This window comes from Nyctereutes procyonoides, unplaced genomic scaffold, assembly GCF_905146905.1.
Source record: "Nyctereutes procyonoides isolate TBG_1078 unplaced genomic scaffold, NYPRO_anot_genome, whole genome shotgun sequence".
Classification (NCBI taxonomy): Eukaryota; Metazoa; Chordata; class Mammalia; order Carnivora; family Canidae; genus Nyctereutes; species Nyctereutes procyonoides.
Window position 1 is genome coordinate 12,981,529 of NW_026575142.1, and position 15,192 is coordinate 12,996,720.

A 15,192-nucleotide genomic window follows, 5' to 3' on the forward strand; every position below is an offset into this window, starting at 1 on the left:
CGTGTTGAGAGGGTGGCAGTTTATACACTGGTTAAATACCAAGGAATTCCTTATTTCTATATTGTGTAGTGGTAAGGGATGAAAAACCTTAAGTCCTATAGGTCCATCCTCACCACACACTCTCTTATTCCCAACATGCAATTTGGAATACAAGGTTTCTGTGACAAGTATTTTTTTTAATTTTTATTTATTTATGACAGTCACACACACACACAGAGAGAGAGAGAGAGAGAAAGAGAGAGAGAGGCAGAGACACAGGCAGAGGGAGAAGCAGGCTCCATGCACCGGGAGCCCGATGTGGGATTCGATCCCGGGTCTCCAGGATCGCACCCTGGGCCAAAGGCAAGCGCCAAACCGCTGCGCCACCCAGGGATCCCTGTGACAAGTATTTTATATAAAGTACTGTTTTGTAGTCTGTACACTTACATACATCGTGTATTTTAAAATCTATTTCTATAGCTAGCTAGGATGCTTTGCTTCTGAAAACTGAATACAATCCAAATTTAAGTAGAAATAAGGCAAAGCAGTTCACCAAAGTCTTAAGCTTCTCAAGTATATTTTTATTCTTAAAATCTTTCCCAGTTAGATTTAGCATCCAAAACAGTATAGATTTATCTTTCTTATTCAAGTTTTTATAGAATAAGATATTAGACTTTGAGAGGTCCCTGGGTGGCTTAGTAGGTTAAGCATCTGACTCTTGATTTTGGCTCAGGTTGTGATCTCAGAGTTGCAAGGTCAAGCTCCCTGCCTCCTACCCCAAGGCTCTGTGCTTAGTGGAGATTCTGTTTGTCCCTGTCCTCCCTCTGTCCCTCCTCCCCCTTCTCTCTCTCTTTCTCTCATAAATAAACAAACAAACAAACAAATAAATAAATGTATGTATGTATGGTTGTTTAAAAAAAGATATTAGACTTTGCATGACTGAATGAGTAAATTGATCAAACTTCAATTCGTTTATACTAATTAAAGTATTTTTTGAATAGATTTTATAATAAAAATGGTTTATATAATAACCAAAAAGAATTTTTGGTTCATCTTATTTGTTTTGACCTCAGAATATACTGGAACCACTCAGAGGAGTTCTGGACTGGAAATTCTGTTGATGAGTGTCTATTAGAGGGATAAGAGAAGATAGCTAAGAGACGCATCAACATTTATATATGGTAGTTAGAGCAAGAAAAGGAATAGCCTAAGAAGAAATGGTTGGAGAAAATAGAAAATCAGGAGAATGTGGTTATAAGGAATCAGTGAAAGAGACTATGTCAGTGTCCTGAAGTTGGATGCTCCTGAGGGGTCACTCAGAATTCCTGAAGAATGGCTACTTGACTTAGCATCATGAAGACAAATCATTGGCTTCTTTTTGAGATCAATTTCTGGTAACATGGTGGAGGCATACCTACTGTAATGGGTTAAATTTTAAGTAGGAAGTAAAGAGGTAGAGCAGGTATAGATACTTTTAAAAAATTCGCTCTGAACCGGAGAAAAGAAAGCAATACTAGAATGGGAATTAATGTCCAAGGGTGACTGACATGATTGATTTACTGTAGAATCCTAAGCCTGCTTAAATGTTATTGGGAGAATATTAGTGGAAATGGAGATGCTATGCTACAAATACTGCAGAGAGAGAGAGAGAGAAAGAAAGAGAGGTGTGTAATAGATTGAGGTCTCAAAAAATCCAAGTAACAATTTATGGAGTGAATTTCCTTGGGAGAGGATAAGATCCATAGCAGGGATGCCTGAGTGGCTCAGTGGTTGAGCATCTGCCTTTGGCTCAGGATGTGATACCGGGATCCTGGGATCGAGTCCCACATCAGGCTCCCTGCATGGAGCCTGCTTCTCCCTCTGCCTGTGTCTCTGCCTCTCTCTCTCTCTCTGTGTGTGTCTCATGAATAAATAAATAAAATCTTAAAAAAAAAAAACTTAAAAAAAAAAAGATCCGTAGCAGAGACAAAAAACAGGCCTTAAATAGAAGGTAATGTTTCCTCTTTCACTGCTGGAAAGAAGGGAGATTGGGTAAAAACAAAAAGGGGCTTTGATGGTTCCAAACATCCCATGCATTTTCCCTATGAAGGGAGAAAGATTAAATCTTTGCTGCTGGGAAGTAAAAGAAAAAAGTGTTGGAAATATGAGGGAAGTCAGGAAGTTTTGAGAAAGGTGCTTTGTTATGAAAGGAAACATTGCAGGAATGATGGGTAAAAAAATCTTTGTGATGGAATCCATTCTCAGCTTAGCTTATGGTCCAACTTTCTCCTATAACAAATCTTTTGATAAGGAGGCTTTACTTTAGTTGGTATTATTTTCATCACCTATTTTATACATATAAAAATGCATAGCATAAAATTATTTCTATGGTGATAAAGATTTTCTCCTTGTGGCTTATCACTGCAAAACCAAAATTTCAAGTAAAATTTGTGCAAATTTTTGTGCAAGTTAAATTTGTTTGTTGTTTGTTGTTTAAAAAATGATTTTAAAAACGACTTGTGCGAACAATGCACCTTCATTATAAAAACTTTAAAGCAAGACCAAACTGTTAAGATTTAAAAATTGCTCAGTAGCTCACTGCCCAGGAGTTATTTTATTAGCATTTGGTCAGTGTCATTGAGAGAAACAATTTTATATAAATGTGATTATTAATGTGCTATTTTAAATAGAATTAGGTATTGTATTTTAAATAGAATACTACAGGGGTGCCTTGGTGGCTCAGTCAGGTTAAGTGGCGGGCTTCCTTTGGCTCATGATCTGAGTCCTGGGATTGAGAGCCCCAGATCGGGCTCCCTGCTCAATGGGGAGTCTGCTTCTCCCTCTGCCTCTCCTTACCTGTGCTCTCTCTCTCAAATAAAATTTTTCTTTAAAAAATAGAATACTACATTTTATTTTACTGGGTTTGAAAAAAAATGAACCAAAGTAATACAGAAAAAAAATGACTGAACTTCAGGTAATTTTTTTCCCCACAAGAGATATGTTCTCTTAAATGATCCTGCTAGAGTATATGTGCTGCCGAAAGCGAGCACATGATCCTGCTAGAGTTAAGAAAGAGGTGCGTGCGAACACTAAAAGATTGGAGAAATTCTTTTTTAATTACTTGTTTCATCTTTATCTGTCCATCTATTGATGCCTTACTCGGAAAGATGAGGAAAATAACACACTTATGTTTTTACCTCCTCTTCCTCATCTCCAAATTTTAGTGTCATTATTCTTAACTTTTCTTAGTTTATAAATACATATGTTCTATTTTGTTAACATAATTTTTGCAGTCGTTCAGTCTTGCTTAGAGTTTATTAATGCAGAGTCTATTTACCACTAATCTCTATCCCTGAAAAACAGACTGGCTGGTTATAAAATTCTTGAGTGACAGTCTCTTTCCTAAGAACTCTAAAGACATTGCTCTACTGTCTTTTGGCCCAGAACTGCCTCGGAGAATTCTGAAGCCTCTTACATGACTTGATGTTACAGATTTTGTTCTTGATATCAGTGATTCCATATCAGTTGGTTTACCAACTTGCAGTTGGTCAGTGTTTGTTTCAGTGTTTATGTCAGCTTACTTGGAATGAGAAACATTGAAAGTGGCCGTGATTTCTAAGTGGGCCATCTTATTGAATGATAGATCTCTTTAAAAGGTTGTGAAAAATCTAGTGATGTTTTGCTTTATGTAATTTGCCCATTTAGAGTATAGAGAGAGGAATATTTTCAAAACCTGAACAAACCTAGAAACGCCAGCATTTTGTTCTTTTGTTCTTATAACTCCTGAGTTATAAGAAATAAGGGGGTAGGTCCTTGAGTCATAGTATTCTCATCTCTGATGTATAGAAGAAATAGACAGTAATGAAGATATAGCCATTAAAGTATTTCTTAAAGAATCACTTCTCCCAAAATCAATGGTCAGCTTTCTGTACTTCTCTTTCTTTACCTGTAAACAATATCTGCTATAGTTGAATACTCTTTCCTTCTTGAAATATTTTCTTCCTCTCAGTTCTATAAGAGCATATTCTTACATTTCTCTTTATCACCCCTTAGACTCTTGTCAGATCCTCTTTCCCGTCATATATTTGAGTGTTGGAGTGTATTCTTTACATGACATCATCCTGACCTATAATTTTAAACATATTTGGTAGCTCCCAGTTTTATATTTTCAGTTATGACCTTCCATCCTACATCTGGTCCATCTCTAAATTATATTCTCAATCCAAACATTTTTTATCTCTGTTTTATTTCAAGATACCACTCATATGGTCATCTCTCATCTGTATTACTACTACTACCTCCTAACTGTGTCTTTCTGCCATCATTCTTGTCCCCTACTTTAAAGTCTGTTCTTTTTAAAGTAGCCAAAGGGCCTCTTACCATAAATCATATCTTATTATCCTGTCTTCTCTTTACTTAAAACTCTCCAATTAATGGCTTCCCATTACAGCCAGAATAAAATCCAAACTCCCATGACTTATGAATATATGTGAACTGCTTTACTTCTCCACCTTAACCTCTGTTTACTATCCTCTGTTGCTGTTCACCCACACTGACCTTATTTCTATTTCTGAAACACTTGGAATTTGTTCCCATTTTAGGGATATTATATTCACTTCTTAGAACCCTTTTCCTTCAGCTTCTCACATTACTGCCTCCTTCTGGCCATTCTGGTCTCAGCTCCAGTGTCATCTTAGAGAGGCATCGCTTCCTAATCCTATTTAAGTATCACACAGTGGCATGACCACTGCCCGCCCTCCTGCACACACATGCTGTATCACATTAGCTTATTTTATACAGAATAATACCAAAGAAATTTTTAAAAATCAGATAACATCCTATCACCAAAATGACCATAATTAATATTTTCAGAAATTTCTTGATTTTACAAAAAAAAAAATCTCATACTTTCTGACCAAATTAAATAGGAAACTTTGTCACTAATTTAAGTGGAAAGTTAGTATCATTTGCTGAATGGAAGATAATAAAAATAAATACAATGAAAACTATATACTTATTAAATTTTTTAGCCTTTAAAAGCTCTGAGACTGAGTGAGGCCTGCTCTATTGATAAAAAGATAAGTTTATAAATGTTAGATATTAAATACCAACAGCATCAAACTGAGATTTTTCTCTTTGACATATTCAAAAGGACTGAAGAGAATTGAAATGGAAATAACTTTCTCATAAAGCAATTCGATGTGATATAGTCTTAAAAATGACTAGAGTCCTCTTCTTTATCAGTAAAGTGTCTCCTCCAAAGAGGAATGATGATAATAATTGGAACAATTATAATAATCATTGTTTTAGTTAAAATGAAGCTGAAATAAATAGCTTTGGCCGTGGACTAGGGTAAAAAAGTTCTGGTGAACTAAGAAGACTTAGGGGAAATCTCTATAAATTCATAAAACTTATTTTAACCAATTCCAAGGTGAATTGAGTAACATGAAATGATATTACTCAAAGCTAATGTTTGAATATATTTCTATGAAATTTCTTCTAAACTACCAATTCCTACATCATTTAGAAAAATAGTATATGCCCCAATTACCGAAAGAGTTGATGTGTGGGATTTTCTGCTAGGCACTTTACATATGTTATCTGATTTACTTTTAACCACTACATCTTTTTTTTTAAGATTTTATTTATTTATTCATGATATATATATGTATATGTATATGTATATATGTGTGTGTGTATATATATATATATATATATATATATATAGAGAGAGAGAGAGAGAGAGAGAGAGAAGCAGAGGGAGAAGCAGGCTCCATGCATGGAGCCTGATGTGGGACTCTATCCCAGGTCTCCAGGATCACACCCCGGGCTGAAGGCGGCACTAAACTGCTGGGCCACTAGGGCTACCCTAACCACTACATCTTGTATTAAAACAGGTAAGATGGGGGATCCCTGGGTGGCACAGCAGTTTAGCTCCTGCCTTTGGCCCAGGGCGCGATCCTGGAGACCCGGGATAGAATCCCACGTCGGGCTCCCGGCATGGAGCCTGCTTCTCCCTCTGCCTATGTCTCTGCCTCTCTCTCTCTCTCTCTCTCTGTGACTATCATAAATAAAAAACAAAAACAAAAACAAAAAAACAGGTAAGATGTGGAGGAATGCTGTAACGTAGGTAAGTGTACAGTGAAGTCTGTTGACCTAGGAGCATATCTTTCTTTGGGAAGTAATCTCTAACTTTTTAGTTCTAAGAAATGGGAAGTTGCTCATATGGCCACCAAATTTCTGTAAACTTCTATTTTACAGTTGTCTCATTTCATCACAAGGATATTCAGTTTTAAAGGGTAACTTTAATGTTCCCTTTACTTAATTTTTGCCAATATTATAAAAAATAAATTTAAGTTCTCATAGTATGTTCCCACATTACATGCAAATGAATATAATAAATAAGAATACTAACTTTCAGGCATAGGAATAGCAGTGCAATCCAGAGTGTACAGGGTCTGTGGTTTGAATTTTTTTCTTATAGTAGGGGAATGGATTGGTGATGATACAGTCATAACTTCTTTTCTAGACTAATCATTGACAGACTCCAGGCAAAGTGCAATCTAGAGGATAATTTAAAGGTTGTAAGATAGACAAGTGGTATTTCCCTTTATTCTAGTTTTCTGCTTGGATTAATTCAGATGATCAGAGAGCTTTATTTTCTTAGCTTCCAGAAGAATTGCAATTCCTAAGTTTCTCTTTGTTATCTACTTGGTTAAAATTGAGGGTTACAACTAAGAAATGCCATTTAAAACCTACTGATGCATTTACTGTTGTTGCAGACATCACTATAGTTAACTCATTGGGTCTTACTTAAAGATGACTGTAAAGGATATTTTTCATTTGGAGTGTCATAAAAAGTATAGTTATTTTTATGACTGAACTGACCATACTGTACTGTCTTTGTTGCTCTGCCATGAAACTAACTTTTATTTTCCTACTTTATTGTGTCATTTGTGTAAGATGCCTCCAAATGTGATAAATATCATTGTGCTTCCAGGAAGACTTTTTTCATACTTTCCAGATATTCAAAAAATGTACCTAAATCACTGTCCAGTGTGTTTACTAATAAGATATAATCTACATCCTCATTTCTTACTAGTTTTGTTCATATAATTTATGTGGTGCTATTTATTATATCAAGAATACTTAAGTGTTATAAGTACTTATATTTTACTTGCAACAAAACCTTGTGTTTTTAAATTTATATTATTGAATAGTTGTACAGACAGCTTAATTATTTTTAATTCTAGAAAATTATATTTAAAAATTCTTTGTAACTGGCAATGGGAATATCTTGGTCTTCAGTATGGAAGAATAAGCTATGGTCACTGTTTTCCTCTCATTAAACTCAATCAAATGGTCTCATGATTCCTATGATATCTTTATCTAAAGTAATCAATGCTTTATGTTTGAAAACATCTCATTTTGGGCATGTAGTCTAGTTGGTAATTTAAATTAATTTATTTATAAATGTGTTTTTTGTTTTGTGGGTATATCACTGCTTTCTGTTTCTAATATTTCTCAGTATTTGTTCATTTTTGTGATACTGTTCTTTATCTGGTAATTTGAGTAAATCCCAGTTGAATTATGTTGCCACATTATGTCTTCAAAAGGGCATAAAGTCAGTACACATGCTTCAGTAATATCTGGTTGTTTTACCCTTATGTTTCCAGTTGGCAATTTGAAATTATGGCTTCAACTGCACTTTAAATATGTGATAATAGCATGTGTTTCTAATAAGGGCCAGCACCATTTTGTTCAGATAGTGTGAATGGTTGTCACTCATATATGACAAATGCACCTTCATCTGCTTCTTTGATAGCCCCCTAAAAACCATACCCTCAAATCAGGCCGATGAAATTAGCTGCTGTGTAAATTGTGTGTCTGAGTGGTTCATTATCTAATCACCGTCAGAACCACAGTGATAAAGTAGATTGAAGCAGGGAAGAGGTCTGCCAGATGATTTCACCCACCCACCCCCACCCCAAATCTGGTTTCCCTTGGAAACCCTAACAGTGCAGTTTAGAACTTCAGGCTCTCATGCCTGGAATTCAGTATCTTTTAATGTACCAAACCTGAAAATAGCAGTAGTTCTGGAGCATAATTTTCTTTCTGTATAGATCATAATTTTATTTATTTCAATCAGTTTTTGAAATGTTGAGGCTCTTGAATTAGTTTTGTTGCCAGTGCCCTAAATATTACTAAATAGAACAAAAAAATATATACTGTGTCCTACTTGCGAGAATTCAGAATAATTTAAATAAGTTGTTAACCTTCTAGGAATCTTTAATAATGGCCTTCTGTATTGTTCATTGGATTGCTTCTCTTTAATTCATTTTAGGTGCTTTTGAAGATGATGATATCACACATGTTGAAGGAAGTGTAGATCCTATTCGAGATATAGAAATAATACACGAAGAGCTTCAGCTTAAAGATGAGGAAATGATTGGGCCCATTATAGATAAACTAGAAAAAGTGGCTGTGAGAGGAGGAGATAAAAAATTAAAACCTGAATATGTAAGTAAAAATTTATAGCTTCTTTGATATTTGAGTTCATTTTTTGATTAAAGTTTTTAAAATAATGCATCTAATAAAGTGTCTAATATTGTTATAGAATTTTTGAATCCAAAGATAATTCTGTTAAAAAACCATGGAGCACCCTCATTTTCTTTTGGCAACAAAGGGTCATGATGACAGGCTATTTAAGGTGTTCTCAGCAAGCATATTTAGCAGTAATATTGAGTGTTCATATAGTTTCTATGTATATCCTCAAGTTTTAATGTTAGAGAAGTGTAGTTTAATGAAAAAATTACGGATTTAGAGCTCCAACTAAATATATGAGGTTTGTGGATTTGAAGAAGTGATTTATACAAGGAGTTGGTCTTCCATAGGGGTTGACTGAATGTACTATTAGAAAGAATTTTAGTCTTTATGGAGTGAAAAATCACATGTCATTGTCTTTAATATTCAAATGTGTTTTTATCACGTTACAGTGAATAATTATTAGTCATAGTATAATGTTTCAAAAATCAGTTTTGAAGCTTTTAGTTTAAGCATGATCAGGTGGTCTTTTACATTAAAAAAATCAATGGCCTGGGATCCCTGGGTGGTGCAGCGGTTTGGCGCCTGCCTTTGGCCCAGGGCGCGATCCTGGAGACCCGGGATCGAATCCCACGTTGGGCTCCCGGTGCATGGAGCCTGCTTCTCCCTCTGCCTGTGTCTCTGCCTCTCTCTCTCTCTCTCTCTCTCTCTCTGACTATCATAAATAAATTAAAAAAAAATCAATGGCCTTAATTATATATTTTCTTGGAGCACATGGCTGGCTCAGTGAGTGGAGAGTGCTACTCTTGATTTTTGGGGTTGTGGGTTTGAGCCCCATGTTGGGTGTAGAGATTACTTAAAATCTTTTAAAAAAATATTTATTTCCTCATTTAGTAATATCTTCCCTAAATTGTATTTTCTTCTTGTGTTTTTTTTTGTTATGGGAAGGATTTTTCTATCTTTAATTTTTCATGTGTTTTTAATACATGTGTGTATTTTTAATTTTCTTGTTTCTGGAAACATCTTTTCCCTTTTTTATTAATTTGTAATATGTTTGGAAAACTCATGATTAGGGAGTGCTATACTCGTTTTTGTTGTTGTTGTTAAAGATTTTATTTATTTAAGAGAGGGAGCAGCCAGGGGAGAGCCACAGGGAGAGGGAGAGAATCTCAAGTAGATTCTGAACTGAGGACTAACTTCTCCAAAGGACTTGATCTCATGACGCTGAGATTGTGAGCAAAGCTGAAACCAAGAGTCTGACACCTAACTGACTGAGCCACCCAGGCACCCTTGGAAGTTCTACACCCTTAAGGAAGAAATCAATTACAGAATCAGCCTCTAAAACTTGAGTATACTATCAGTAAATTATGGTTGATATTGTGTGGTCTTAGAACCAGGGAGACCTGATTTCCATGGTAGTCTGGAACAAGTGCAAATCATTTTACTTCTCTTAACATCATGGCTATACAGGTATTTCCTATTCAAATAGAATAGAGAAAAGGAGAGAGATTTATCTGAGGGAATTTGTATAAAATTTAGGACAGAGAAGGGGTTTAAAAGTATGGGTATGAAAAATATTCCATTTTATAAAAGGGAAAAAGTTGTGAGAAAGATGTTGTGATTGAAAGCAATTCATCTGCCCCAAACAGCATGGTAGTGATTAGAATAAAGTCTTAAGCAGTCATTCCTTAGTTTATTGAAACTTACTGACATCCTTATGTCTTTCAGAAACATTACTCTTAAAAGTAATCAATATTGCTTTTTACTGAAATGAGAGAAAGGAACATCAGGTTCTTCTTAAATTCTTGGGCTACCATTTCCTGGGTTTTTCTCTCAAAGAAGACTAATATGTTGAGTGCTTTTTAAAATTCCTTGTAATAGTATTTTCTTCTTATTTCTAAGCATATTCCTAAAATTTCTGATTTGAAAGCATTGCTTGGACTTGTGTTTACGGAAAAATCTGAACACCTCCCCATTCCCTATTCCCTTTTCCCATTCAGCTCTTCTGGATAGATAGAAAGCATTATAAGCTAATTTTCTTGTTTCCCAAAACTGTGATAATTCCATCGTTTACTTTCCTCATATTAGATTTAGCTGCTTCAGAATAAATTATAGATCAGTGTTTTTTTTCCACTATCACTGTCCCTAAGGAAAAAAATTAATTAAAATTTAATTAAAATTAATTAATTTAACCTCTCACTAATGAGAGAAATTAAATACTAATGAGTAAGGATTTGTTGGATAGGCTTGAGTTTTGGAGGGTCACAAGCCATTTTAATAACTAAGTATTTTTCATCCATAAGAATCAATCTTTTGCTCCTCTAGGAATAACATCACCCTCACTGAGAATGTATGCTGTACATTCTTATAGCAAACCCGGTACTGGTAAATATGGTAAAACACATGGCTTTAAGAACCTTTTTTTAGTTATTAGCAAAAATAGGATTTAGGTTGGATCAGTAACTCAATTTGAAGAGAATTAAGATCTTTTACAATTCTGAATCATTTAGTGAAGGGACATCTTATTTTTCTTATTTATTGAGCCAGGCATTGTTGGACACTTTTTATATATGTTATCTTATTTAAACCTCACAACATCAAGTATACATATTATCTCCATGTTTAAACTGAGGAAGCCTAAATTTCAAGAAGTTTTATGAATTGCTAAAGATTTCATGTTTAGTAAATTGCAGGCCAAGTTTTTCAACCAGATCAATCTGACTGCAGGACCAATAAGTTTTTGTTTTTGTTTTTAAAGTAAGGTCTAGGCCCAACATGGAGCTTGAATTCATGATCCTGAGATCAAGAGTCTGTGCTCTACTACTGACAGCCAGCTAGGCACCCCTGTCTTTTATTTTTTTTAATTGTAAAATTCCTAAAAAATGTATTGACCTCTATGTATTTAAAAAATAGTTGTAAAATAGGGGGATCCCTGGGTGGCTCAACGGTTTGGCGCCTGTCTTCGGCCCAGGGCGTGATCCTGGAGTCCCGGGATTGAGTCCTGCATTGGGCTCCTTATATGGAGCCTGCTTCTCCTTCTGCCTGTGTCTCTGCCCCTCTCTCTCTCTCTCTCTCTTTGTGTCTCTCATGAATGATTAAATAAATAAATCTTAAAAAATAAAATAAAAAAATAGTTGTAAAATAAAGGCTAGTAAAACCTACTTGCATGTCAAGAAATAGAACATTATTAGCACCCAAAAATATTCCCATTACTTACCAGTCTTAATTCTCTTCATCTTCCCACAGCTAACCAGTTTATGAGAAGTTATAGGCTTTAGGATCAATTCCATCTCCACTAACCTGAAAAATTTTGTGAACAATGTAATTTATAAACAAAGGCTAAGAAGAAACTCATTAGGAGTTTTCTCAAGACTGTTATTTGCAGTTGCAATGCCATTTTGAGTCATATATGAGACCCTTTACCTTTTAATCTAAACTTAGGTTAAAATCTTAAGATTGGGTTTCCTCAGAAGTAGACTCCGAGGCAACAATTGGGAGTGCAGGTGGTTTCTTTAGAAGATATTTTAGGAGGCATACTTCAGGGAGTGAGAAATTAAGACCAGGAAGGGAAGGAAACTGAGACATTATATGTAAACAAGCAGGTAACCTGAGTAGCTGGGGCTCAGTTCTGTTAGGAACTTCTGTAAAACAGTGTAGAAAGTGTCTTGTAGTTTTTCTGTTGGAATGATGAGGATACTGGGGTGATTATCAACTAATATCCATCAGTCATTGGGTATGGGCTGCTTCTAGGATTGTTAACTCCCTGACACCTGATGTCTGTATGATCTGACCATGATGCTTAGGGAGAGTTATAGATCCTTACAGCAAGAAGCCATTAGCATGTACTGGACCTGTGAGGGCAGAGGGAATGTATGGACAGACAGCAGTCTCTGCTATACATCCCTTCACCCAATGTGCCTTTTAATTTTTTGTCCTAATTGTTGTATTTATTTTTAGTTATTTTGGGGTATCACAGGTTTAATTTGGTAATGTTTTATATTTTTCATTGCTTCAGATTTATCTCTAGTTTTCCCAAGACAGTACCTATGTGATTATATTAACTTTCTTGTAAGAGAGTTCTGAAAAAAAAAAAAAACAAAAAAAAACTTCCTTATATTTTCTAACAAATGGTCTAAAGGTATAAAATGATTGGTGGAAAAAAAATAAAATAAAATGATTGGCAGGACTGTAATTGGACATAGATCCTAGGCTACAAAAAAGATAACTACTTGAAAGTCATAAAAAAATTAGGTCATTTTATTTACTCTGTATCTGAATATTCCTTAATATTCATTCAGATGTGTCTGTTTTCTGGATAGTCTTTCAAAAATTCAACATTTCAAGCCTCTCTTCTTATGAATTTCCATTTTCTAAATTTGGATGTCATTTGTATTTTTTTGTAAATAAGCAGGAAAAACTTAAATTAGAACCTTTTTAAAAAAAGGTTTTATTCATGTATTTGATAGCACAAGTAGGCAGAGCCAGAGGGAGAGGGAGAAGGCCCTCCACTGAGCAAAGAGCCCAATGTGGGGCTCGATCCCAGGACTCCGGATCATGACCTAAGCCCAAGGCAGACCCTTAACCCACTGAGCCACTCAGGTGCCTCAGAGCTGCTTCTTCTTCCTTTTTTTTTTTTTTTTTAAAGATTTTATTTATTTGAGAGAGAGTACAAGCAGGGGGAGGGGCAGAGGGAGAAGCAGACTCCCCACTGATCAGGGAGCCTGATGTGACTCAGGGCTCCATCCCAGGACCTTGGGATCATGACCTGAGCTGAAAGCAGATGCTTAACTGACTAAGCCACCCAGGCACCCCAGATTAGAACTTTTATATGCTAAAACAGAATCTCTCCTAAGATTGATATATTCTAACATAAAGACATCTTTTATAGTGGGTCTTGCTGTCTGTGATAAAACAGGCATTAAAGACGGCAAGTGTGCAATAAACATTCCTATTGGTATTAATTAGCCAAGTGAATTAGTTTCCTAGGGCTGCCATAACATATACTACAAACTGGATTAAAACAATACAAATGTATTATTTCACAGTCTGGAGACTAGAAGTCTGTCATTGAAGTGTCAGCATGGCAGGGCCATACTTCCTTTGAATCCTGAGGAGAATCCTTTCTTGTCTTTTTAGCTTCTGGTAGCCCTAGACATTCCTTGGTTTGTTGCTGTATATAGCTCCAGTCTCTGCTTCTGTCTCTCCATGTTTCTGTCCAAATTTCCCCTCTTATAAGGACACCACTCATAATTGGGCTGAGGGTCTACCCTACTCTGGTATGGCCTTATCTTAACTAATTTTCAAATAAGATCAAACTCTGAGTACCAAGAGTTAGGATTCCAACATATCTTTTTGGAAGATGGTTTATGATATAATATTAACACAAGGGCATTAAGATCAAGGTTGATTTTTTAAAAGATTTTATTGATTGATTGATTTGATAGAGAAAGTATGCGGGTATGCAGGCAGGTACGCGCATTTCAGCAGGTGGAGAGTCAGTGGTAATTTCAAGCAAATTCCCCTAATGAGTGTCTCAACCTCACAACTCTGAGATCATGACCTCGGCCAAAATCTTGAGTTGGATGCCCAACTTACTGAGCCACCCAGGTGCCACCAAGGTTGATTTTTAAATCTATTCTAAATATATACACATTTCATCTGGAAAGACAAAATTTGGAAAATGTAAGTAAGAGGCTTTAAAGAACAACTTATTTTGTATTGATCAGTTATTTGGAAATTATCACACTTAAAAAATATTCATAGAACTAACAATTTAAATTAGACAACCAAAAATTGTAATTGAGTCTTTTCTTTCCTGTCAGTATCTCTGAGTTAAATAATTAATGTCCCCCAAAAGATACAGCTATTAACAGGTATCTTCTATTATTCTTATGGCAGTTTTTAAAGTTGATCTATATAAAACTTTAAAAAATCATTAAAAATACTTGTTTATGTAGTAGGTATATCTTTCACAAGATTCAAAAGGGTATACTGTAAAACATAATTCTCTTACTTCTGTCTTCTCATTTATACTTTTTTCCTCTTTAGAGTTTATGTATCCTTCAAAAACTATTCTTATATGACTTAAAGGATTATTTTCTGAAAGAACAAGGTATTACAAGTATGTGGTGAGGCTGAACTGCATTCATTCATCTTTCTTCCATAGCCTGATTTCAGTCTCTACCTCAGTTAATAGAACCGAATTACTTGAACTGAAAACTAATATCTGATTCCTCTTTCTCCTCTACCATTACATCCCATCCTATTGATTTTATCTCCCAAATATTCCCTATATCTTTTCCTCCTTATTTTCATGACTTTTTCAGTTTGAGCTTCATTATGCTTGCTTTATTTTTGTGGCTTAACTGACTTTGCCCTTCTTTTCCACAAATATAAAGTGCAGATCTATCTTATTCCCTTGATTAAAATACCTCACCATCTTCCTGTAAAGATACTGCCAACATAAAATCCATGGCTCACAGATTTCTTTGTGATTTAGCCTTGCCTGACTTACACTTTCTCGCCTTGCCTAACAGTGAACATGTGCAACAGAATGGATGTACAGACACAAATACAATTTGATTTGTGGTGAAGATGGTACTGCAGAGTAATAGAAAGGAATGATTTTTCTTTCTTTTTTTTTTTAAGATTTTTATTTGTTTAGTCATGAGAGACACAGAGAGAGAGAGA

At 35.2% G+C, this 15,192-nt stretch overlaps 1 protein-coding gene across 1 annotated transcript in view; it reads left to right on the top strand.

Annotated features, from left to right (window-relative positions):
* OLA1 (Obg like ATPase 1) overlaps positions 1–15,192 on the top strand; it is a 165,301-nt gene that overhangs the window by 93,825 nt on the left and 56,284 nt on the right. Inside the window, exon 5 of the mRNA XM_055308436.1 lies at positions 8,303–8,478. Within this exon, the coding sequence (XP_055164411.1) occupies positions 8,303–8,478 (176 nt within the window). The remainder of the gene's footprint in view (positions 1–8,302; positions 8,479–15,192) is intronic.